Source organism: Diadema antillarum, unplaced genomic scaffold (genome assembly GCF_040938485.1).
Source record: "Diadema antillarum isolate AM-2024a unplaced genomic scaffold, OU_Dant_1.0 seq00000531_RagTag, whole genome shotgun sequence".
Taxonomy (NCBI): Eukaryota; Metazoa; Echinodermata; class Echinoidea; order Diadematoida; family Diadematidae; genus Diadema; species Diadema antillarum.
The window spans coordinates 1,786,156-1,813,673 of NW_027271482.1; the positions used below are offsets into that span (position 1 = coordinate 1,786,156).

At 42.8% G+C, this 27,518-nt stretch overlaps 2 protein-coding genes across 3 annotated transcripts in view; both read right to left on the reverse strand.

Annotated features, from left to right (window-relative positions):
• LOC139734527 (trans-1,2-dihydrobenzene-1,2-diol dehydrogenase-like) overlaps positions 1-27,518 on the reverse strand; it is a 136,247-nt gene that overhangs the window by 15,446 nt on the left and 93,283 nt on the right. The gene's annotated exons all lie outside the window — the stretch shown is intronic.
• Positions 23,766-27,515, reverse strand: LOC139734529 (uncharacterized). The gene is made up of 2 exons (XM_071645306.1): positions 25,897-27,515; positions 23,766-24,227 (listed from the first exon to the last, which is right to left on the reverse strand). Exons 1-2 carry the CDS (start codon positions 26,287-26,289, stop codon positions 23,949-23,951), a joined length of 672 nt encoding a protein of 223 aa, XP_071501407.1. The 5' UTR covers positions 26,290-27,515; the 3' UTR covers positions 23,766-23,948.

Consider the following 27,518-nt stretch of genomic DNA (forward strand, 5'->3'; position numbering starts at 1 on the left):
TTGAATGCATATCAAATTTACACAGGTATACTTTCTTGGAACCTGCGTTTACAAGCTTTGCTTTTGCGGTTCCATCATATTTCACAAGTTATAGAGAATTGTTTTATGCACATTATATACGCTGACACACTTTTTGTCCATGACCCGATTTATAACATATTTTGTATCTTGCTTGGTTTGTATTCTTTTTAGTGTATTTCGATGAAATGTATCTCAAGTGAAATATGAAAATAAATATGTTGGAACTGTTTACTGTGTCTCGAGTGTAAGACCGGTGCAGTTTCAGTTATTCAATTCAATTCAATGTGTAAGCATAAATCAGTTTCATTGAATCTAAGATTGATTTTGAAGTAAGGTTTCAGATTTTGGTCAAATTTTAACCCTCTGTACAAAAATTGAACTTTGCATAGGAACCAATGATGTTTATGTGAGTGTGTGCTGACAATGGACCTGAATAATGGACATGCCTGAACCACCTGTTGACTAGGCGTCAGTCTCGCACTCCCAGGCACATGAATAATTCATGTGGATTGCCCTCGGCACTGCTAGTCTGAATTCATGCAGGGTAAAGGGTAAAATGCATGCACATGATTCACATATCACTAAATTTGGGATATAAATAAGCATAAATGATCTAAAGTTCTTCATTTTAAAACAACTGTGTACTAATAGCCTGACAAATTTGTCGCTTTTTCGATAAAAAGAGATCATATTTGGTAAAGAGTTCAGCAGCATTTTTCATTGGGGCGATTTGTTTCACAGTAGATTTATTTAAGGCTCCCTATACACAAGTGTATACTCTAATTCATTTTCTTTGCGTCCTGTCACCATGTTTACGACAGAACAAGGTATTCATTGTAATTTCGTTTTTCAGAAGTAGGGAGAGCACTGTCGCGACTCATCGACAGTATCGGCAGGCGTTTGAATTTACACAGATACTGCCAGAAGAAGAATAAAGACTAGTTGTGATAGTGGAATTTCTCATGAATAGATAATGAAGCATTCAAACCCTGGCCATTGTTCAGGACCATTGTCAGGGTGTTAACCACACACTCCCATACACACCCATTGACCCCTGTGCAAAGTGAAAGTTTTGTACAGAGGGTTGAAAACAGAGAAAAAATCTGGAACTTAACTGTGAAATTAATCATGGTTTTCATGAAACTGATTTATGTTTTCATATCTAAACCACCTCCAACAAAATTGTACACTATTCAGCTATCACTCATATCAATGACAGTGTTATCTGATATGTAGTTTTTGAATCATTAAGAATCAAAAGTGGGAAACGTTTTTTTGAAACACCTAGTAGTAGGCCTCCGTCGGTCAGTGTTGACCATGGGCAATGCGCTCTAGGAGTTGTCAAGTTTTGGTGATAATTCTTCCACTGGTGCCACAGTATCGGCTGTGGCTCACAAGTCCAATTCGCGAATGGCAGTCTCTACCACATCTGTGAAAAGTGTGGGTAGTAGCAGGGTTTTCTCCGCGAGCTTATGCTTTCCGTCTGGCTCTCTTTTTATCTGCAAGGCTCAGGATCCTCGCTTCACCTGCTTTGAGTTGCCTCTGAAGCGCATTGCGCCATCTGATGCGGTCTGCTGATATGCCCTCCCAACTGTTGGTATCAATGTCCAGGGCTTTCAGGTCACGCTTGCAAACATCCTTATACCTCAACTGGGGGCGGCCAATAGATCTTTTGCCAGAGGCGAGCTCACCGTATAGGATGTCTTTTGGTATGCGGCCATCGTCCATCCGGCGCACATGCCCGAGCCAACGCAATCTGTGTTTTCTTAGCAGCGTGTACATGGTGGGGAGGCCAGCACGCTCAAGGACCTTGGCGTTTGGCACTTTGTCGGTCCAGTTTATGCCAGGGATGCGCCGCAGGCTGCGGAGATGGAAGCTATTCAGCTTCCGCTCATGTTTGGCATATGTGGTCCACGCTTCACTTCCGTAGAGGTGTTTACTGATGATACATGCATTTTACACTGCCATCTTTGTAGTTACCGTTAGCTTGAGATTCTTCCAGACTCGTGTCGTCAGTCGGCCAAATGTAGTCACTGCCTTCCCAATGCGACAATTGATTTCAGCATCGAGGGATAGATTTTCGCTGATTGTGGAACCAAGGTAGGTGAACTTGGGGACAACATCCAGCTTATAGTTGTCAATAGTGATGACAGGTGGAGTGTCAACATCTTGGCCCAAAACATTGGTCTTTTTCAAGCTGATGGTGAGACCGAAGTCTTTGCAAGCTTGAAAGAGTCTGTCCATGAGACACTGGAGACCCTGCTCAGTGTGTAATGTAACTGCTGCGTCGTCAGCAAATAGTAGGTCTCTGATAAGGACTTCGCGTATCTTAGTCTTCGCTCTTGCAAGGTTGAACAGTCTACCGTCTGATCTGGTATGTAGGTATACCCCTTCAGTTGAGGTCCCAAAGGCATTCTTTAGTACTATGGAGAAGAAGATGCTGATGAGGGCGGGAGCAAGGACACAGCCTTGTTTCACACCACGCTCGGAAATGTTGCCCTCATACTGTACAGTTGCGCTCATGTCATGAAAACATCTACTTATTCTGTGTAGTTTAGGAGGACATCCAATTATCAGCAGGATGTTGAAGAGCCCTTCCCTGCTCACCTGGTCAAATGCTTTAGTCAGGTCGACGAAGGCGACATACAAGGACTTTTGCTGTTCTCTGCATTTTTCCTGCAGTTGGCGGAGGGAGAAGATCATGTCCACTGTTGAGCGTTCTGCACGGAAGCCACATTGGGACTCTGGGTAGACGCGCTCTGCTAGCTTCTGCAGGCGCATGAGCACGACACGGGCGAAGAGTTTGCCGACAACACTTAGGAGGGAGATGCCTCTGTAGTTGTTGAAGTCACTTTTGTCACTCTTGTTCTTGTACAGGGTGACAATCTTGGTATCTCTCATGTCTTTTGGTAGTGTTCCCTCTCTCCAATATTGGCAGAGGATGTCAAGAAGGGGTAGAAGAAGGGTATTTTTTTGTAACACTTGATCAGGTCTGGCGGGATGCCATCGTTGCCAGGTGCCTTGCCACAAGTTAAACTGTCGATAGCCTTGCAGAGCTCCTCCTGTGTTGGATTTACATCAAGCTCCTCCATTACAGGCAGAGGTACAATAGAGTCAAGGACGGAAGAGATAACAACGTTTTCTTTGGAGTACAGCTCTGAGTAATGCTCAACCCATCTCTCCATCTATTTTTCTTTGTCAGTAATTACTTCCCCACTAGCAGATTTGAGGGGGGCCGTCTTGGTCTGTGTTGGGCCTAGCGCACACTTGATTCCCTCATACATCCTTTTGATGTTGCCTGTGGCAGCTGCAGTCTGGATGTCATTCCTGAGCTGCTGCCAGTATTCGTTAGCACATCTTCTTGCTGTCTGCTGCACTTTGCCCCTAGCAGCTCTGAGTGCTTGAAGAGATTTCTCGTTTGGTGAGCGCTTGTATTCAACGAGGGCAGCACGCTTTGCATCGATGATGGGCATCATCACATTTTGACTTGACTTCTAACCAATCGCAGTTCTTGGAGGTCTTCCATCCGAATGTATGAAGAGTTGTTTTCTGAATGGTCTCCCGAAGGTGGTCCCATTTCTCAGAAGCTGAGTTTCGCTGTTTGTCTGCAGACAAAGCATCCACAAGTGACTTGGCAAACTCCTCAACTTTATCCGGACACTGCATCTTTGTGGTGTCGATGCGCGGCTTCCCCGCTGTCTTTGTTCTGTGGAACTTGTTCGGGTGAAGTCTGAGCTTGCTGCACACTAGTGAGTGGTCGGTGTCGCAGTCTGCACTGTGGTATGAGCGAGTGAGAAGCACAGTCTTGAGGCTTGTTCGTCTGACAATGACCAGATCCAGCTGGTTTCCAGTGCTTGGAGCGTGGGTGTCTCCATGACACTCTGTGCTGTGGCTTAGTCTGAAATTAGGAGTTGGTTACGCAGAGGCCGTGGAAGGAGCAGAGTTCTAGCAGGCGCTGCCCGTTCTCGTTAATCTTGCCCACACCGAAGTGCCCTAGGCAGGATGGCCAAGAGTCGTGGTCAGCACCCACGTCTAGGTAAGGCTCAGCATTGATTCCAGTTGCCTCCCATACTAAGAGTAAGACGTATGGGGTTACGCCTTTACCACCACTGCAGGGATCTGAAACACCTAGTACACACATTACGAAGACAGTCCAGGAAGTGGACTAGGGTCTCGTAGCGGCCGAACCTTGCAGGCAACTCCACGCAGGAAGCACGCAGTTGTAACGCAAGTACTTCGCGGTGCCCGCATGTCGTCCGTAACTAGAACGTACGTAGAACGTAAGAAGCACGCGTCCAGCAGGTAAGACGCACGCAGAACCCAAATCCTTGTCTGCCCGCAGAGAATTGTCCTGAGCGCTGGAAAATCCCTACACGCAACAATCCCGCGTGACTTGCCCGGGAAGGTGTGACAGGGCCTTAAACTCATGCATCCAATTCTTACCGATAAACTCTGTCCTGTGCATCATTTGTATAATATACTGTAACCACGAAACATGCTCTTTTTTTCCCTTTAAATCCTGACTGGGGAGCCGTAATGCACTGTTACCACGGCAACGTACTTCCGCTTCTCTTACAAATTTGTGCTGAACAACTTCATTTATCATCATAGTATAGGTTTTCCCGGCCAATATCGTAAAAATGTCATTTATTTTCATTTCATGTGCATTCACATTCATATGTTTGAAGCGATGCAGTGGTCAAACGATTTCACGTCTAATGCTTTCAAATACGTTTTCAGACACCCAAGTTATAGTGGCCACCGACAAGTTCAAATTCGGATGTGAGCATTCAATTTCGTGTTTAAGCATGGATTTCCAAGTTTGTGCATTCAAATTCATAGGCGCCGGAAGTGGGGGGGGGGGGGGGGGCGGCCGCCCCCCCCCCCCCCCCCAATCCAAAAAGTGGGGGGGGGGGGGGGGGGCAAAACGCATTTTTGCCCCCCCAAAAAGCCCCCCCCCAAAAAAAAATAATAATATTAAAAATAAGTGAATAAACAAAGAAAATAAAATAAATATGTATATATATGAATAAAAGGGAAAAAATATGGCTACAAAAGCTTTTGGACTGTAAAATGTCAAAATTTTCAAGCTCGCTCGCTTCGCTCGCTCGCATCCAGCAGTTGAGCCCGGTGCGCCTCCCCCTTAATTTCTAAAGCGAAAAACATAGCTACGACGGCAGTTGTTGGACTCTAGAATGTCAAAATTTTCAAGCTCGCTCGCATTCAATCGTTATGCCATTCTCCTAATGTTGCTGACAGTAATTGCCAGCAGTTGCGCCCGATGCCCCCACCCCTTAATTTCCAAAGCGAAAGATAAATATAGCTACAAACGGGAGTTTGGGGACTGTAAAATGTCAAAAGTTTCAAGCTCGCTCGCTTCGCTCGCTCGCATTGAATCGTTATTCCACTCCCCTAATGTTGCTGCCAGTAATTGCCAGCAGTTGCGCCCGATGCCCCCACCCCTTTATTTCCAAAGCGAAAGGTATAGTTACAAACGGGAGTTTTGGGACTGTAACATGTCAAAATTTTAAAGCTCGCTCGCTTCGCTCGCTCGCATTAAATCGTTATGCCACTCTCCTAACGTTGCTGCCAGTAATTGCCAGCAGTTGCGCCCGATGCCCCCCCTTAATTTCCAAAGCGAAAGATATAGCTACAAACGGGAGTTTTTGGACTGTAACATGTCAAAATTATCAAGCTCGCTCGCTTCGCTCGCTCGCATTGAATCGTTATGCCACTCTCCTAACGTTGCTGCCAGTAACTGCCAGCAGTTGCGCCCGATGCCCCCCCTTAATTTCCAAAGCGGAAGATTTAGCTACAAACGCGAGTTTTTGGACTGTAAAATGTCAAAATTCTCAAGCTCGCTCGCTTTGCTCGCTCGCATTGAATCCTTATGCCATTCTCCTAATGTTGCTGCCAGTAATTGCCAGCAGTTGCGCCCGATGCACCGCCCCATTAATTTCCAAGTGAAAGATATAGCCACAAACCCCAGTTTTGGGACTGTAGAATGTCAAAATTTTCAAGCTTGCTCGCTTCGCTCGCTCGCATTGAATCGTTATGCCATTCTCCTAATGTTGCTGCCAATAATTGCCAGCAGTTGCGCCCGATGCGCCCCCATTTATTTCCAAAGCGAAATATATAGCTACAATTAAAACTCCCGTTTTGGAACTGTAGAATATCAAAATTTTCAAGGTCGCTCGCATTTTATTGTTATGCCATTCACCTTATGTTGCTGACAGTATATAATTTGTCGATCGTTTCACACCGTCATTCCATAATCCATGTAAGGAAAACTTACAATGTTCCTCAATGACTGCGTTGTTAAATGTATCACATTCCGTAATGTATTGTAGTCCCATTATTGCTCACGCACACACGCACAAGCATACAGACCGTCAAAATTACTTTATGGTTCCCCCCCCCATGTTTCGACCCACCGTACGCCACTTTACATATATATATATATATATATATATATATATATATATAATAGATGTGTGGGTGCGTGTGCGTGTGTGTGTGTGTGTATGTGTATGTTGTGTAACATATGCATGGTCTAATCTTGAGCCCCCTCCAATGTTTGCCCCCCCCCCCCGATCCAAAACTGCTTCCGGCGCGCCTGTTCAAATTAGTGCGATGGGCTCGATAAGATCTTAAAAGCATTTTCGATTTCGTTTTTATGCAAGCGATTTTCACAAGTGAGTATTCAATTTCGTAATGCACGTATACTTATAAATAGGCAAGAGTGATTATGTTCAGCTGGTCATTGAATGTGACTTTTATGATTTTTATCTTACATTTCATGATCGTGATCAGCGCTTGTTTATTGGAACATCCAGATTGTTTTCTTTTGCTAAACATGTTATGTAAACTTCAATATAAAAATCCTCATTTTCGTCATAATCATCTCATGGCTGTCTTTATCTCTAATTTACATCTTTATTTCATTAAGATCATTATATGGTGTTTACAATCTTCGTTTGACTTCCTTATCTTAATTATCACCACAAAACTTTCTGATCTTCATCTTATATACTTAATTGCATCATCTATGTGATCCACATGTAGATATTTTCAACATTCAACCTAAAACGCAGTACAAGTAATGTACTTTTTAATGGACATTGCACAGTTTTAATTTGAATGCTTATCTTATAAACTTTTTTGCCCATATCCGAATTTGAATACTCGGAAAGAGCTGGCGAAAGGTGGAAGACGAAGTTGAATAACCATTGCCGAAAACGTATGCACATTCAATGAATTAGAATGCGCAAATGCGAAATTGGTTGCCAAATTAGACAATTTTAACAGGGAGGTGACTCACCTGCCTGATTTGAACGAAGAAATCGATTATGAATTACTGTATTTTGATGCCTGAGCAAATTTTACGAAAATGAATGCTCCTAATATAAAATGAAAGCATGTGTGGCAAACTTTTTAATGGCATATGAATGACTGGAGAATTTCAATATGTGAGGCTTTCTTTTTTTCTGTTTGGGGGGATAATGCACTGCAATGGCGTAAATCCGTACTGAGGAGTGGGGGGGGGGGGGGGGATGATCGTCGATAGTCACCATTACCACGATTACAAGCCCATAACCGGACCGGCGCAGCCTTGGGAGTAGTCAGTCAGACCGCAGCACGTATGCTAATGAGCCGATCCCGCAAGATTTATTCAGCACTCTCGTTGACGATCTTTGCGTTCGAAAGGTGTCTCGTACGTGCGAGATTTTGCGAGAGTTTGACAGGGCTATGGTTTTCACAGTGTAGCGACTTGTACATACATTCATCATGGCTAGAAGTCACAGTAACTTGTTTTCCAGACTTTGATCTTTATTTTGATACCAAATTTGCGTATAATATCGGTTCTTATCATGACGATAGAATCAGGTGAATTTGTGTAAATTTTACCTGCTTTTTAAGGAAGATTTTGTCGTCTTAAATTCGTTTTTGGTTCCTGACCGGATTAAGAAACTGTTGTTTCTGATTTTGGCTCTTTCGTAGAGAGGAAACTTAGATGCTCATCATATATTGGAGCCAAGGAGACGCAAGCATGATTTATACTAGTTTTTCCGTTTTGAAATGTCTGTAAAATTCACTCTTAAGCCGGAAGTATGCTCCACACAAAGTGTACAGTGGCGCGAAAAAGCTCTCTCATTGGACAGTGCTTGCATTCAGCGCTTGAACAACACGCGTGCCTATATGCAAGCATGCGCTATGCACGCACGTGGCATGAAACCGTAGCAGCGTAATGACGTAAAGCAAGCGCTCTCCAATGAGAGAGCTTACTCTTGAGATTGCACGGTTTCAAGCCAACCAGCACTGACATCGATGTATATTTTACTGGTTCCTGACCGGATTAAGCAACAAATTGGCAAGATATTTACATAGATACAAAGATTAAGGTATTGACTACCAAATAATGCATTTTCATTGAGACGTAAGGTGAATTATTCTTTTGACGTCTTGAACGTGTACTAAACGAATTATTTTTTTCATCATTTTTCAAGCTGAAATTACGCTATGATATTTTTCATTTACAATAATTTAAGTAACATGTAACGATAGCTTACATATTTCCCTTGAATTTGATACCAAATTTGTGAAAAAAGGTGTATTTTTGTTGCCGAAAGCCCAAGGACAAAATCCCCTTCCGCAGCTCATTACTTATGCAAGCCTCGAGCGGACTTGCATACGATTTGAATAAATAAGAGCAAATCATCGGGTGCTGCGGTCTGACTGGTAGTCCACTGCCTGGACTGCCGTCGTATACGGTGTGTACTAGCATGGTCTACAGCACAAGGAAGTATCGTCGTTGAGGGCGTTTAGTATAAGGCGAGACCTCCCCCCCCCCCCTCCGATTTTCGGGGGGCAGCAGTTTGTGAACTGTCGCGATCGAGAAGATTTCGCGCTACCACCAATGAGGGCGTATGAGAGAGTGAGAAAAAAAAAAAAGAGAGTCCCGTATCGAGACCACAGAACTCTTGAGTTCTGTGATCGAGACTACCTTGGGGAGGGGGGGGGGGGGGGGGGGGCTTGGTGCCCCCCCTCCCCACGCACGCACACTTTACAGGGATCGAATGTCCCACTTTTTTGCATGAAATATAAAGTGGGAGGGAAGTGGCAGCAAAAATATGAAGACTTTTTGTTCTCGTTTTTGTTTGTTTGCTTGTTTGTTTTGCTTGTCAGCCGACTTTCGGCGGAAAATCAGACCTTAAAAGTATGAAGACTTTTTTGTTGCTGTTTCTCTTGTCTTTTGATTTTCTTTCTTCTTGACTGACAGGCGATTTCGACCCTCCCCCCCCTTTCAAAAACGTAGCCCAGCCCTGAATAATGCCCAAATAAATTCAATAAATGGTAATATGCATCTCCATTTCTTTGTATGTAATAACGTATAGTAGATATTTTCCTGTAGCTACTCGTATTGTATTTTTCAATTTTCTTGATGTAAGTCAATAAAGCAATCATCCCAGGGGCATCTTGCCGTTTTAATGATGGTGGGTGGGGGAGGGACTTGGAGTTGGAATATCTCTGCGAGGGAGCGGAGCGACCGAGCGGGGGTAGGATACCCTCCTCCCACACGAGGAAGATTTTGCATTTTCAGACCTGAAATTCAGCTATCTGGTGCACACTTTGGGTGATATTGTGGATTTTTTTTCCTATCAAAAAGCAAGTAAAAAAAGAAATATTCATAGATAATTAAATGACTAAATCGTGGTATCTCAGCTCTTGCTCCGCCTGTGCGACATCGCTGTGAAGGCCTACTAAATAGTGGGGCCTATCACCGGCGTAGCCAGGATTTGATCTTAGGGGGAGCGGTTAGATGTGAGTCAGCGAAGCGAGGGAGGGGGGTGTCCCCCCTCCCACGGTGAGAACATTTTGCATTTTGATGTTGCACATGATGCAATTTGATGCATGTTTTTGCGCGTTTTGTTGACTTGAAACAGTCCCACTTGTTTAAGATAGCAATATATGTTGATATCGATTATTATTAAACTATTTGGCTATAAAATGGTATTATTTAGATAAACTTCTTGTATTAATTCTAACACTGAATATCATGAACACGACCGAAACCGAGCGAGCGGAGCAAGCGAGGGAGGGGGGGGGGGGAGAGAACCCCCACCGTGAGAACTTTTTACATTTTGATGTTGTACGTGGTGCAACTTGATGCATGTTTTTGCGCATTTTGTCGACTTGAAACAGTCCCACTTCTTTAAGGTAGCAATATATTTTGATGTAGATTATCACTGAACAATTTGTCTTACGTGGTATCATTTAAATAAGCTTCTTGTATTAATTCTTCCACTGAATGTCATGAACACGACCGAGCCCGAGCGAGCGGAGCGAGCGGGGGGGGGGGGGGGGGATGTGGGAGGTGGGTGTCCCCCCTCCCAGGGTGAGAACTTTTTGCATTTTGATGTTGTAAATGGTGCAATTTGATGCATGTTTTTGCGTGTTTTATCGACTTGAAACAGTCCCACTTGTTTAAGGTAGCAGAATATTTTGATGCAGATTATTATTGAACAATTTGCCTTTTATAGTATCATTTGAATAAACTTCTTGTATCAATTCTTCCACTGAATGTCATGAATACTACCGAGCCCGAGCGAGCGGAGCGAGCGAGGGGGGGGGGAGGTTTGGGAGGTGGGTGTCCCCCTCCCAGGGTAAGAACTTTTTGCATTTTGATGTTGTAAATGGTGCAATTTGATGCGTGTTTTGCGTGTTTTATCGACTTGAAACAGTCCCACTTGTTTAAGGTAGCAGAATATTTTGATGCAGATTATTATTGAACAATTTGCCTTACATGGTATCATTTAAATAAACTTCTTGTATTAATTCTTCCACTGAATGTCATGAACACGACCGAGCCCGAGCGAGCGGAGAGAGCGAGGGAGGGGGGGAGGTGTCGGAGGGGGGTGTCCCCCCTCCCAGGGTGAGAACTTTTTGCATTTTGATGTTGTAAATGGTGCTATTTTATGCATGTTTCCGTGTTTTACGACTTGAAGAGCATTTTGAGAGTATTTTGAGGTAGATTACAATGAACAATTTGCCTATGAAATGGTATTATGTAAATAAACTCATTGTATTAATCTTTACGATGGGTAATTATCATAAACGCTGTCTGTTAAGCAATTCAAACAGGAAAAGCAAGCACACGAGGGTGTAGATAAGGGGCACATTTCCTCCCACACGAAAGTGATTTTGCATTTTCAGACCTGAAATTCAGCGATCTGGTGCAAACTTTTGGTGCAATACTTTCAGCGCCCCCCCCCCCAAAAAAAAATAATTGAAGAAATAAATAGGACTTTTTCAGGGAAGTGTTAAAATCAATGGAATTTAGCTCTTATTCCGAGTGTGCATCATCTCTGTGTATGTACAAAGTCTAGTGAGGTAGAGCTTAGGGGGAGGGTGTGGGAGGGGACGGTGAGCAGGGTGAAGGCGTGGGCGAGTGCTATCACTACCCTTCCCGTACGAGGGAGATTTTGCCTTTTCAAAGTTGAACTTGAGATATCTCGTATACGCATATTTGATGGAATATTTGGGAAATTAAAAAAAAATTATCTGTGATGGGGAAAGTGAGCGAGGAAAGGGTTGATTAAAAGGGGATATTCCCCTTATACATGAAGGAACTTTCGAGTTTTCGGAATATAAGTGATAAGTCTTGTGCACTCAGAATTATTCAGAATTTTTTGTAAATCTGACAGTGTGCGAAAGCTAGGGAGAGGGGCACAGAGGGGGAGGGTTTGGGAGGGGGTATCCCCCTCCCAAGCACGAGAGATTTCGCATTTTTTTTCAGAATTGAAATTCAGCAATCTGGTGCACACTTTGGATAAGATGTTTGGAAAAAACGCAAGAAAATATTCCTCATTTCGGGAATTATCGGGGGACAAAATTACATGTTTGCCGCCCCCCCCTCCCCTCCAGTCCTCCAGGATCGACGTCCCTGCATACGAGTGGGCTTTTGCATCCTTAGAATACAAATACAAATGAAAAGTCTTTGATGGAAAATTCGGAAAGCTGTCAATCCCCAAAGTGTACTAAAGCTTTTAATGGGAAACAAAGCAAGGAAAGGGTTGATTGAAAGAAGATATCCCCTCCCACCCGCGGTGGATCTTTTGTGTTCTTTTTTGCAACTGAAGTGACAGACCTGGTGCACACTTAAGACAAAACATTTGGGAATCTGTCAATTTAAAAAAGAAAGAAGGAAAAGGACCGAAAGGGGGAGGGGGTATCCCCTCCTACGCGATTGAGATTTATTTATTATCATTTTTTTCAGAATTTGAATTCTGCAATCTGGTGCACACTTTGGATAAGATATTTGGACAGTTTTCTATCAAAAAACGCAAGAAAATTTCCCTCATTTCGGGAATCATTGGGGATCAAAATGATATGTTTGCCCCTCCCCCTCCCCCCGTCCGCGCCCCCGTCCTCCAGGATCGACGCCCCTGCATACGAGGGTGCTTTTGCATTTTCAGAATTCAGATGAAAATATCTCGTAAACACATTCAATGTCATCTGGGAAAATTTCAATCCCAGAAGTGTATACTATTTTTTTCTTTTCTTTTTTTTTTTTTTGGGGGGGGGGGGGAACCCTCTTTTATAAAGTATCTAGATGTCTCCTCCCACCCACGGAACGTTTGCATTTTTTTTTAAACTGAAGTAACAGACCTGGTGCACATCATTTAGATGAAACATTTTAAAATCCGTCAATCTAAAGTGCATTAAGTAGAAAGGACTGAACGGGGAGTGTATGGAAGGGGTTAGGCTTATCCCCTCTTACGCGAGGGAGATTTTATATTTTCAGAATTGAAATTCTGCCATCTTTGGGTGAAATATTTAGACGGTTTTCTATCAAAAAAGTAAGAACATTTCCACATCTTGGGAGTTACGAGGAGGAGCAAAATGATATGTTTGTCCCCAATACTTTTATGGGGGAACCATCCCCTCCCCCATCGACGCCTCTGCATATGAGGGAGCTTTTGTAAGTGAAAGATCTGCTGCATAGTCTTTGATAAAATATTAGGAAATACGTCAATCTCAAAAGTGTACAAAGTCTATCGAAAGAGACCCAGTAGCGGAGCTTTTGCATGTTTATGATTGCAATTCAACGATCCGGTGCATAGTTCTGGCAGTATTTGGACAATTTTCCATAAAGAAAGTTCGAGATTTGTCCTCATCTCGGGAATTGCTTGGGGGAAAAATGATTTGTGTGCCCCCAACATTTCCGTAGGGGCGGGGCAAATACCCCTTTGCCCCCCCCCCCCCCCCCCCCCCCCGCGGAGATAGATTCGACGCCCCTGATCATCCCTGGGTATGCCCATAGATGTATCCTAACTGCAGTCATCAGAGTCATCATCGTTTCAGGAATGATTCAGGAAATGGAGGGGGGTTCAATAATTATGGCGGTATAGTTTTTGCTATTGTTTGTTTGTTTGTTTTCGTACATAATTTGCAGATGGTCCCGAGTTGCTCGCATGTTTACATGTAGGTCTATACTATTTGACGTTGTCAACGTCTGGACCATACCTTATGTCGATATTACTTTCTTCGCGAGCGAGCGAAGCGAGCGAGCGCTTGAGAAAATTATGTATACATTATCTTACAAGATAGAATACTGTTCCGCTCTGTTACCTGTCTGAAAGCGGGTGTACGAACGTCATGCAATATGCCAAAATTGATACAATCGCATGTCTGCTTCCTCCATTTTTTTTTCTCTCAAATTTCAGGGGGAGGGATGATTGTACAGGCCATCCCCCCCTCCTCCATTTCAGGGGGGATACATCCCCCCTCCTCCATTTCAGGGGGGATACATCCCCCCCGGAATTTACGCCCATGATGCACTGTAACCGTGGTAACGTACTTTTCCTTATTTTAGAAATATTTCTCTTGCACAAGTTCACATCGACTTTTTTGTTTCATTTCTGCAAATTTTGGTAATTGTTTCTGAAAAAAAAAATTGGAGTACATGTAGTTTGATCCTTCAGCCTTTTTTCCTGATTTCCATGGCAACACCGACACCAATGCTACTGTCGAAAAAATATTGTAATATTAGATATTGTAATATTAGATATTGTAATATTTTAGGTTTCATTGTTTTGTTATTCACTTTCGTATTACAAGCATTCATTTTGACACATTTGCTCAGGCGTCGAAATACCATCATTAAAAATCGCTTTTCTTCGTTCAAATTACCTTATTTGAAGTTTGTAACCGATTTCGCATTTGTACATTCTAATTCATTAAATGCGCATTCATTATCGGCAATGGTTATTGAACTTCGTCTCCACCTGTAGCCAGCCTGTTCCTAGTATTCAAATTAGCATATGGGCAAACATGTTCGTAAAAGGAGTATTCAAATAAAACCTGTATGATGTCCATTAAAAAGTACATTACTTATACTGCGTGTGAAATTGAATATTTAGAGCGTCTGCATGTGGATCACACATGATGCTGCAAATGAATACTTAAAATAAGGGCACAAAGGAGAATAATAAGCAAAATCAAAATAAAGATATCAAATGAAGATTAGATACACAATAAATTTAACGATCATAATCAAATTAAAGATGTTAATTAGTAATAACGAAAGCCATGTGCTGACATGATGAAATGAAGATTCTATGTTGAAGTTTGCATTACATGTTTAGCAAAAGAAAACTAGAAATGTCGCTATGCCGACGGGTATGCCTCCACCATAATGCATGGTTCTCCTAATAGGTCTACAGTACATTGTCTTGACAATGTGTAATGACAGTTTCACATAACTGGCAAAATATTAAAATGACATGTTTGTCACAAATGTGTTGAATGTTCACTTTCCCTTGGACTAGATTTGATTGGATGAATGGCTATGATTATTGTCTACGAGTGCTTGTATTTGGGTATTTGAGGATTTCTACTTGACTTTTGACATTCTATAGGCTTATGCATTGAGTAATTTTCAAGGTACGGATTAACAGTATTGAATAGTAACATTTTAGTATTTTTACCAAGCCTTTGACCCTTGACCTTTGACACTATGACCCTAAAATTCCCAAGAGAATCACGGTCAGGTAGATCATGTATAAATATGTACTAAGTTTCATGATGATACCTTGAGTCAATTTCGAGGTATGGCGGAAGAAGCGAAATTTAGCACTTTCACTTGACCTTTGACCTTTTGGCAAGAACCTTCCCAGAGAATACATGTATACAATCTATTAAGTTTCAAGAAAAATCCTGCAGACATTGCAGAAGTATGAGGGAAATGGTGACATTTTGAGGAGTTGACCTTGATCATTGACCCCTAAGCTTTGACCCATGACCCCTACATTCCCTACATAATCACTGCCAGTGAGTACAAACATATGTACCAAGTTCCATGAAGACTTCTTGAACCCTTTGTCAGATATGGGGAAAAAAGTGAAATTTTGATATTTTCACTTGACCTTTGACCTTTGACGTCTTGACCCCAAACTCTCTCTGGTAAATCTTTATTTGGTAGTTCATGTATACACTCAGTTTCAAGAAAATACCTTCAGGCATTGCATTAATATGGGGGAAATAGTGAAATTTTTTGCATTTGACCTTGACCTTTTAAAGGGTGTGTACAGTTCTGGTCGTGGTGAGGATTTAGCTTATAACGTTTTGCGAGATATTCAGAAACCATTATATGAGATGTCAAAGAGTATGCAATTCTAAGGGGTATCAAAAGTTTACTTGATGAAAATCGGTTTTGAAATGGCTGAGATATCCAAAAACAAGGTGAAACAAAGAGATCCTAATAAAAGGCGTGGCCTGTCGCCTTTATCATTATCATTTTTATATATCTCAGCCATTTGAAAATCAATTTTCATCAAATAAACGTTGAATCTTACTCAAAATTACATGCTCTTTCATATTTCATAAGAGGTTTCTCATTATCTCACTTAGGAATGTTCAAAACATGAATCCCCACCTCAAACAGTACTGTAGAGTCCCTTTAACTTTTGACCTCGTGCATGTACACGCAAAAGTTGGTAGGCACAACTTCGCCCACTCATACATATGCATGCCAATTTTCACCAGGATGGAAGGACGGACGGAAGGACGGACGGACGAACGGACAACCCGAAAACATAATGCCTCCGGCGACACTTCGTGGCGGAGGCATAAAAATCTGGATGTTAGCATTAAAAAATCCTGATCATGACGATGAAATTAAAGATAAAAGGTAAAAGTCATATTCAATGAATTTCTGGACATGATAATTTTTATTCATAAGTAGCCCTATTTACGTGCATTACGAAATTGAATGCTCGATTATGAAAATCGCTTGCTCAAATCGCTTGCTCAAATCGCTTGCGCAAAAACGAAATTGAAAATGCTACCGAGCCCAACGCACGAATTTGAATGCACACACTTGAAATCCTTGCCCAAACACAAAATTGAACGCTTATATCTGAATCTGAACTTGTGACCATTGATTTGGGGTGCCTAAAAACGAATTTGACAGCATTAAAGGTGACATCGTTAGACCAAAGTCGCTGCACCGCTTCACACGTACGAATTTGAATGCACATAAAATGAAAATGAATGACAATGTAACGAATTTGGCAGAGAAAACCTATTATGATGTGAAAAAATCATATACTGCCTATTACAGAAAGTTTTTAAGCGCTTTACAGGTGAGGACACCAAGTTATATTGATAAGTAACGAAAGAAACAAACACAAATCAACAAGTACAAATAATCCATAAATTATATGATTATCGGTACTGTTCTTCAAATAATTCTTAAATTTTACAAGTAATACGAAGTATAATTAAGATTCTATTGGTAATATGAAATATAAGTTGAAGAGGTTAGCATTTTCCAGGTGTTTCAGGCAGTGATGTCACATAATGAAATTCAAAGTTCAGCTGTAGGTAAATTCCAAGCAGTCCCAGTTGGCTATATGTACCTATGTCAGTGAACAGCAATCATCTATTGAAAGAGAAAACAGTTTTTAACAGACCAGTAACACCAGTATTTGGTTCAATGCAGACAAACTCACTGGTCATTCTGATCATACAAACAAGCAAGATTGTAAGCGCACAATCATTGCTGTTCAAATGACACGGAGCAACCTACGTTCGGACATCTCATATCAAGCAATCAACCAGAACATCAGCATACAGTATTAGTTTTGACTTCTGTGCAGTGTTGGAAAGGGAGGGTTCAGAACGGGAGAGTATTGACTATAAAATGCTGGGTGGGAACCTCTTCGACTTATTTCATTATTACTAATAGGATCCTAATTATACTTCGTATTACTTGTATAATTTTAGGAACTCTATTACGTAATACTCGTATAAGTCTTCAGAGGTTAGCATGTTCAAAGTTCGGTACAGAAGTCAGTCTAGTAAGGGCAAGAGGACAAGGAAGGATTATAGACAGTTGTTTTCACAAAAGTTTGAAACTTTAATCATGACACTTCACGCACAGAGAGTGTCTATCGATGGTTACACACATTGCCGCAAACATAGAGGTACTCAAGCACAAGGCAAGTGTCAAAATGTGTCTCGCCCATTTGCGTAGAATGTTTTTCTAACTCCCGCAAGTTCATTGACCCGCCTATGACCTTTGACCTTGTGCTGACCTTCAACTCCCCAAGGGACATTTATCAGCCAAGTTTGGTCACAAACGGACATAGGGATCCAAAGTTTTGAGCCATAATCAAAACACACCGTAAAAAAAATAACATTGGGCCCTAAAAGTTCGTTGACCCCTGTCTGTGACCTTTGACCTTGAGATCACCGTCAATTCCCCAAGGGACATCTACCATCCAAGTTTGGTCGCAAAGGTACACATTCATCAAAAGTTATGAGCCATAATCGAAACGCGCCGTAAAAACTGAACATTTGGCCCTAAAAATGTGTTGACCCTGTCTGTGACCTTTGACTTTGTGATGAATTCCAGCTCCCCAAGGGACATCTACCATCCAAGTTTGGTCACAAACAGACATATGGATAAAAAGTTTTGAGTCATAATCAAAACACGCCGTAAAAACTTAACATTGGGCCCATGCAAAAATTTGTTTACCCCTTCCTTCTGATCTCTGACCTTGACGTAACCTTCATGTTTGGTAAAATTGTGTAACTTTGTATAACCACTCTTCCCTCCAAGTTTGATTGAAATTGAAGTCCTCAGTAGAGAGTTATTCAAGTTTTTGTAGCGTTACGGACGGATAGACGCCGCAGGCGATCCCTTAGTCTCCCCGCACCTCCGATGGGCTCGACAAAAATTGGCTTGTGAACTTTAAGTACAAGACATAGAAGGGTAGAATGGGACTCTTGTACCCTTTTCCTAATCAAGACTAGATTTTGGTTTCATAATTTATATACATTAGGATGGAAGAATTACACATCAACCAGTTCATACGCAGTAATATTGCAGCAAGCATGAGAGACAACTCCGTCGCCGTTTTGGGTCGATGTTAAAGCTTAAATTCATCAGTTTGGTGAACCGAACCTGTTGAACAAGTGACCCAGTAATGTGTCGCCAATTTCCAGTGCACAACGTGATATAGTCTTGCATCTTATATGACTCGTATTATAGGACATTGTTCGTAATTGATAAAAGGACATACAGGTATATCACATACTATCACAATTTACATGCTCCTTTATAACTCAGCAGAACTGAGAACTGTTGAGCTATAAAGGTGGAGTCTATTGGTATTAGGTAGAAGGTTCGAAACGTACCAGCGTTCGTCCAGTATCAGCTGGGGACATGATTTCGTTGAGACTTTCTCCATGTGCGAAAGTTTTAGAAGTTGAGGCGCTTCGGTAGCTATGAGCTGAGAACGTAGAAGTGTTCATACCTGCGACTGAGAGGGACGCTTTCAACCACCGCGCCAAGGTACTTGTCACCGATTTTCGGGGATGTTTCGTAGAAATTAAGAGTTTGCTTTCTGACCTTGCTCGTCGGAGATAATCTGCGCGTTTAATATACTTCCGAAAAGTTGATAAAACACAGAGTTTAGGATTGGAGGTGAAAGAAGGCACTTGGTTAGGAATATACTTTTCTTAGCATTAGTGGTTTTAAGAATATATCTTACGTGAAACTTCGCCTTGTCTTCCGATAATGTCATGTAATTAAGATCTAGATGACTCAGCGTTTGTGTATACGTAAGTGAGTGCAAGCAAGGAAAGCAGTTTTGCCTCAAGGCAAGAGATAGTTCATGGTTATCTTAAAGAGAAAAAAAAATGAATCAAAAACATTGAAACACCATAGTCTTGTTCAACGGCGTAAATCCGTACTGCGGAGTGGGGGGGGGGGGGGGGGGGGGGGGGGGATGATCGGCGATAGTCACCATCACCATGATTACAAGCCCATAACCGGACCGGCGCAGCCCTGGGGGGGGGGCACACACACACACACTTTACAGGGATCAAATGTCCCACTCTTTTCCATACAAAATGGGAGGGAAATGGCAGCAAAAATGGGAAGACTTTTTGTTCCTGTTTTTGTTTGTTTGTTTGTTTTTTGGTTGTCAGCTGACTTTCGGCGGAAAATCAAACTTTAAAAGTATGAAGACTTTTTTGTTGTTGTTTCTCTTGTCTTTTAATGTTCTTTCTTCTTGACTGACAGGCGATTTTGACCCCCCCCCCTTTCAAAAACGTAGCGCAGTCCTGAATAATGTCCAAATAAATTCAATTAAATGCTAATAAGGATATCCATTTCTTTGTATTGTATTCTCCAGTTTTCTTGATTTAAGTCAATAAAGCAATCATCCCAGGGGCATCGTTCTGTTTTGATAATGGGGTGGGGGGTGGGGGAGGGACTTGCAGTTTGAATATCTGTGCGAGGGAGCGGAGCGGCCTAGCGGGGGGGGGGGGGGGTATCCCCCTCCACACGAGGAAAATTTGGCATTCTGAGACCTGAATTCAGGGATCTGGTGCACACTTTGGGTGAAATTTGGGATTTTTTCCTATCAAAGAACAAGTAAGAAAAAGAAATGTTCATAGATAATTGAATGACTACATCGTGGTATTTCAGCTCTTGCTCCGCCTGTGCGACATCACTGTGAAGGCCTACAAAATAGTGGGGCCTATCACCGGCGTAGCCAGGATTTGATCTTAGGGGAGCGGTTAGATGCGAGGGAGCGATGCGAGCGAGGGGGAGAGTGTGGGAGGGTGGTATCCCCTCCCACAGGGAGAACTTTTTGCATATCGATGTTGTAAATGGTGCAATTTGATGCATTTTTTGCGTGTTTTATCGACTTGAAACAGTCCAACATGTTTAAGGTAGCAGTACATTTCATGTAGATTATTATTGAACAATTTTGCCTATAAAATGGTATCATTTAGATGAACTTCTTGTATTAATTCTTACACTAAAAATCATGAACGCGATCATGAATTTGGACATTTTACAGTCTCAAAACGGCTGTTTATAGCTACATTTTTTTTTTGCTTTGGAAATTGAGGGGGGTGGGGGGCGCACCGGGCGCAACTGCTGGCAATTACTGGCAGCAACATCAGGAGAATGACATAACGATTAAATGCGAGCGAGCGAAGCTTGCGAGCGTGAAAATTTTGACATTTTACAGTCCCAAAACTGACGTTTGTAGCTATATTTTTTTCGCTTTGAAAATTAAGGGGAGGGGGGCGGAGGTGCACCGGGCGCAACTGCTGGCAATTACCCGGCAGCAACATCAGGAGAATGGCATGACGATTAAATGCGAGCGAGCTTGAAAATTTGGACATTGTACAGTCCCAAAACTGCCGTTTGTAGCTATACTTTTTTCGCTTTGGAAATTAAGGGATGGGGGCGCACCGGGCGCAACTGCTGGCAATTACCCGCCAGCAACATCAGAATTACATAACGATTAAATGCGAGGGAGCGGAGCGAGCGAGCTTGAAAATTTTGACATTTTACAGTCCAAGAACTGCCGTTTGTAGCTATATTTTTTCGCTTTGAAAATTAAGGTGGGGGGGGGGGGGCGCACCGGGCGCAACTGCTGGCAATTACCCGACAGCAACATCAGGAGAATGGCATGACGATTAAATGCGAGCGAGCGAAGCAAGGAGGCTTGAAAATTTGGACATCGTAGAGTCCAAAAACGGCCGTTTGTAGCTATACTTTTTTCGCTTTGGAAATTAAGGGGGTGGGCGCACCGGGCGCAATTGCTGGCAATTACTGGCAGCAACATCAGGAGAATGACATAACGATTAAATGCGAGGGAGCGGAGCGAGCGAGCTTGAAAATTTTGACATTTTACAGTCCAAAAACTGCCGTTTGTAGCTTTATTTTTTCGCTTTGAAAATTAAGGTGTGTGTGTGGGGGGGGGGGGGGGTGTGCACCGGGCGCAACTGCTGGCAATTACCCGACAGCAACATCAGGAGAATGGCATGACGATTAAATGCGAGCGAGCGAAGCAAGGAGGCTTGAAAATTTGGACATCGTACAGTCCAAAAACGGCCGTTTGTAGCTACATGTATACTTTTTTCGCTTTGGAAATTAAGGGATGGGGGCGCACCGGGCGCAATTGCTGGCAATTACTGGCAGCAACATCAGGAGAGCGAGCTAGCTTGAAAATTTTACAGTCCTAAAACTGCCGTTTGTAGCTACATTTTTTTGCTTTGGAAATTAAGGGGAGCCCGGTGCGCTACCCCCCCCCTCCCCCTCCCCAGGATCTGCCACTGGTAGTCAAGGGTGTCGGTTTATGTTCATGATTGGGGGAGGTATGACTAGCGAGGTGGCGTCGAAGTGACCAAGCGGGGGAAGGATGTCGAAAATCTGCACTGTAGAGCATCCCCTTATTGTTTGTGTTTGTACAATATATTTTCCATAAAGAAAGTTCGAGATTTGTCCTCATCTCGGGAATTGCTTGGGGGACAAATTATTTGTCTGCCCCCAACATTTCCGTTGGGGCTGGGCAAATGCCCCTTTGCCCCCCCCCCCCCCCCCCCAGATAGATTCGACGCCCCTGATCATCCCTGGGTATGCCCATAGATGTATCAGAGTCATCATCGTTTCAGGAATGATTCAGGAACTGGAGGGGGGGGGGGTTCAATTATGGCGGTAGAGTTTTTGTTATTGTTTGTTTGTTTTCGTACAAAATTTGCAGATGGTCCCGAGTTGCTCGCTTCATAGCATGTTTACATATAAGCCTATGCTATTTGACGTTGTCAACGTCTGGACCATAAATTACCTTATGTCGATATTACTTTCTTCGCGAGCGAGCGCTTGAGAAAATTATGTATACATTATCCTACAAGATAGAATAGAATACTGTTCAGCTCTGTTACCTGTCTGAAGGCGGGCGTACGAACGTCATGCAATATGCCAAAATTGTTACAATCACATTTCTGCTTCCTCCATTTTTTTCCTCAAATTTCAGGGGGGATGATTGTACGTACAGGCCATCCCCCCCCTCCTCCATTTCTGGGGGGGGGGGGATATATCCCCCCCATCCCCCCGGGATTTACGCCCATGGTCTTGTTGTTTTTAGGCTTGGAGGGTCGGAGTTAAATACGCCCTTCATAAGTCTGACTACAAGGGGCTGTTTGCCAATGTCGTAGCCCTCAGATTTAGGTAGTATTAAAGACAGGGCAGGTCTATATGAGTTAATCGTGGGGTAGGTTTTGTCTAAGCTATGCCGATGGCTTAGAAAGCTGACAACATGCACTATAGATGGGTTAAAGAGATCACAAGATTGTTCAGAACACCAACAATGCCATCGTCACTGTAAGAGACGTGTGACGTCAGAAGCGAGGGCATGGGCGCATTTCATAATTTTACACGTAGAGGGCGTTGTATTTTTACTGCTTACAGTCACATGTCGTTGGAGATGACTTCTTGTCGTGCATCCAGCTGTATTTCTCGATAGTTTCAACAAGCCCGATGTCGTAAGTAGCCCAATGATGTAAATTACCAGAAATTTAAGTATTCCAGATCCGATATTCCAGATCCGATAGGCCAAAGCACATTAAATGACAGTTATGACTTGTGTGTGAGTGAGAAATTTGTGTTGGAAAATCGGTTGATGCATATGAAGATTGCGTGGTTGGTGTATTGCATTGCATGCACGTTATATGATAGCGGACCGTTCGTTCGAACGGAGTAGGCATCGTAGACCCACATGGATAAGCTGTACAATTGTATATACACTGTATACTGTAATGAAATAAGTTGCAAATGAGTGTATGTCCGGTAGCTTAGTTGTCGGGAGATTTATAGCGAGTGTTTTGGCCGTAGTTACAGTCATTGTTATAGATGAATAGTAAGAGAAGTTGTGCTTACAGTGCACAGTGAGTACGGTTAGTGATTGGATATGTAGGAGCCTTGTGTATGAAAGTAGGTCGCAGGGTCATTACAGTAGTCAGTCTCGTTACAGTTCAGATATTCATACAGAGTTTATAGACACATGATAAGCAGCACGGTCATGTTGTGTAAGAAAAAAGTGATTTATTCATATACATAATTTGAGTCACAAGAGACAGTGGTGTGCACATGCAGGCAAACAATGATTGCTGATATACAGATGTAGGTATCTAGAGAGTGCACATGTGTATTATAAATCATATAGTGAAGGTACACATCAAGTATAAACATATGGGGGTATCTGAATACAATACATTGTACAGTCAGATGGTTATCAAGTGATGATTTACTGAGTTTAACAGTAATTGTTCTGTTGTACACTGTTCATGATACTCATTGAACCTTGTTTTTTTTTTTTTGTCATTAAATCAAGGTAGAACCGCTCGCTCGCTTTCTAGCCAGTCGGCTTGGGTTTTGCCACTAGCAGCTTGTTGCTGCTTGATACCAATTGCAGGCGTGTACTAGTTTGCTGATGTGCACTATTCTGCGTGGTCACCTTGGTGTCAACATATTGACGTCTGGTTTGAATGATTGGAGAAATGCAGTGCAGTTAAGGTGGATGTGACCATCTACCAGCTACAGTCACCAAGCACCCTCATATTGTGTATTGATATTGCCCCGCTATGATGATGAAGGAGCTTTGCGGCGTGTTGCGATGTGCCTGTCGCTTGTCATCGCTGGCGAAGAGCACCCAGGCGGCTAACATGAGGCTAGTCGGTGTGTGAGGGTGTGGGGAGAGACTTCTCTCGGGGAGTAGTACTAGAGGTGGGGCTATTATCATTTTGAGCAGTACCGGGAACCATGGCTGCCCCGCCATATCGGGGCAATGAGGAGTGCTCTGTCCACCTGGTCCCGTTGAAGCTTGTGGAGGACCCTGGGGATGAGACAGAATGGGGGAAAATGTATGGGGTGAAAACATTCTAGGGTAAGGAAAAAGCGTCGGAAGCCAGGGCATTAAGGTCGGGCTTCCATTTGACATAAGAAGGGAGTTGGGTTGTTGAACCGAGATGCAAAGAAGTCAACATCTGGGTCAATGAGTGTATGGAATTTGTGGATCGTGTCATAAAAAAATATTACGTAGTAATTATAATTCTTTGTTCATGTCTCTACGAGACAAGCAGCTTCAGAATTGTCTACACCTGCTAAATGCGAAGCTGATATCCAATTGTTAGAAGTTAGACATCAATTCCAAATGTCGACTGTGATTTCGTTCGGGTCGGGTATGTTACCGCCCATCTTGTTTACATACGAAACAGCTGTAGTATTGTCTGAGTGAATATGAATATGCACACGTGTACATGAGCCACACAAGGCTTCAAGACCATTCTGAATTGCCAGAAGTTAAAGCATATTGATATGCAGGGAATTCTGCTTGGCACCCCAGACTCCCTGCAATGCCCTGAGCAAAGGAATTATTGTTCAGAATTAACTGCTCCCCAACCAGACATGCTAGAATCGGTTGAAATTATTATGCTAAAGGGGGTTGTGTAGATGGGGTGGAGAATACTTCGTTTTTGCGAGACAGCCACCAAAGAATCTCTTGTTTGGCATGACTCGATAAAATAATTAAAGCGTCAAAGTCACCTTCTGCCCTTCGCAGAGCGTTAGTGTATTCTTTTTTCTAGTTCCAAGTAACGAAAATGTAATTTTCCTTGTGGAAAGCATTCAAACGTAGATATGACAAGTCTAATGAATTTGACTAAATCCCGAAATTTGGTTTCGTTGCTTTAGACAACATTGAATTTCCAAGAGCAGTAACGTTGTCAATCTTGTTTTGAGGAAAACTGGAAAACATTTGCTCCGAATCAATATGAGAACCAAGGAAGGTCTCGACGTGCTTTCGGTTTAAACTTGCCGAAATTAATTGAAAATCCTATAAGGATGACAACGAGTTGATCATAAAATTGGTGTTGTCAAGACATTCTTTTCTAGTACGAGAAAGAATAAGAATATCATCGAGATAGGTGACTGTTCTAATGCCACTACTCCTCGCTGAGGCAATGACAGGTTTCATAACTTTAATGAAAATCCGTGGGACCGAACTTAGGTCAAATGGAAGGCACTGAAAACAGTAAAAAGGCCCTTTCCATTCGAAAGACAAACACCTTGATGAGCGGGGTGAATGGAAATCGAAAAATATGCGTCCTTAAGGTCGATACTAGTCATTAAGTCTAGGGGCAAAACGAAATCTTTTATCAAGTGCAACTGTTCCATTTTGAAGTGTTCGTATATCACAAATTTCAAATTTATTATTGGTCTTAGACCGCCAGTCTTTTTCGAGACGATGAAGATAGTAAAACTGAATTGACAATCAGGATGAGAAATCTCTATAATAGAGAATTTGAGAGAAGCTTAGACAATTCTGTATCCACTGCCTCTTCCCCCTAGGAAGAATGTACACTTTAGAAGTTCATTGGTAAGGGGTTGAAATGAAATCGAGTTTGTAGCCAGATATTGTGGCCAATATCCAAGAATCGGAAGTTATTTTTGACCAATTCTTTAAATAGCTTGAGATTTCCAGCTATGAACGGTTTTGGACTTACTAGTTTTTTTGTTAGGAGGTCAGCCGAGGCTGCGGGCACCATATTGCGACGTGTATCCGTCGAAGTGCGCCGGGGTGATGGGGTGGGCGTGGCACTGTTGGGGCTGCCAGGGGCGATGCCACTAGGAAATCTACGGCTGGGCCTCTGGTTCTGCCAGGATGGTCGCTGTTTGTAGTCGTAGGGTTGAAAATGATTGGTGCACATCCTTTTGGGTCGTTGCAACTTGCCGGCTACGGTAGATACTTTCTGACTCACATTGTATGCTAGTGCGACACTTGTCAATGTTTTTCGGATGTCTTTTCTGAACAGCTTACTATCAAGTGGAATCGACTTGCTGCACAAACCTTTGTATCTGGGGTTGAGAAGGGGTCTCGAGCTAGCTCGACGGTGCATGCTCAGTTCATACGATAAGGAAAGCCCGAGAGTGTCATTCGTTTTGTGTCAATTGGATGATTATCCGTGCATGATCTGTGAATTTCAGATAAGATTTCCCCTTTATGGTAGAAGTCCTTTCACTACACTTTGTCGTACCCATTGCAAGCTCACGTCAAGACCCCAAGCCTAATTACAGGGAACAGTCGCCCAAATTTCGACCTCGATTTTTGGTGTGCAAGCTGCTTGAGCATTCGATGGCGATTGATAGCTCTCAGCGATTTTATCGAGACTTCCTTCTTAGGCGGCAGTATGACCGCCTTCTTTAGCAAATCAGCAAATTTTTCAAATTTTGCCGGACCAAGATCAGAGTTTTAGTCATTATGTCATCGTCAAAATCAGACTTGGTATCAGGCTTTGGCTGTGAGGGCATGACATCCGACTCGAATTCGGTTGGGTCGTAATTCTTAGAGACATAACCATCAACCATCGAGGCATGAGTCAAGGCCACCCAGTGCAAGGCAGTCAGAGTCGCCGGGAAAGAGGCTGAGAGTACTGTCGTCCCATGAACTGCCAATGGGGTTGACTAGCTCGCTTAAGTCTTCTCACGTGTCTAGACAAACCGTTGGGATGAGCCCTCCTGCCGGAGCTGGCATGGCTCGCATGCCGTTTGTCATCATCACGGTCTGCCGCCGCTGTTTCCAAGAAGCGGGAGAGTGTTTCGGACAGTTTACGGATCTCCATAGCTTGAACTGCAGAGCGGCCTTCCATGCCCTGATCTCCCCGCAGGGAGGGGGGCTGAGAGATAGCGTTGTCTTCCCGATCACTAGACATTGGAGTTCGAGATGTATAATTCACTGCCGTCACACTTGAAAACATGATTACTGTTCACCGACACGGGTATTTGTATAGCCATGGAATTGCTTGGAATTTTACCAACTTTGAATTTCATTATGTGACTAAACACCTGGAAAGTGCTAACCTCTGAAGACTTATACGAGTATTACGTAATAGAATTGGGTCTCAAGTTTGTTTTTGAAAACGTCAATGGTAGTAGAGTTCTTAATATGGATAGGGAGGTTGTCCAGATAAAAGGCGTCTTGCACAGCTTTACACTGAACTCCAAATGTGTACCAAATTCGTTTTAATTGCCTGAAAACTGGAGTAGTAGATTTACACTTAACATATGCAAGAGACCGCTCAATTATGCTTCTGTCCAGCAGCTACGACAAACATGTAAATCAGATCAG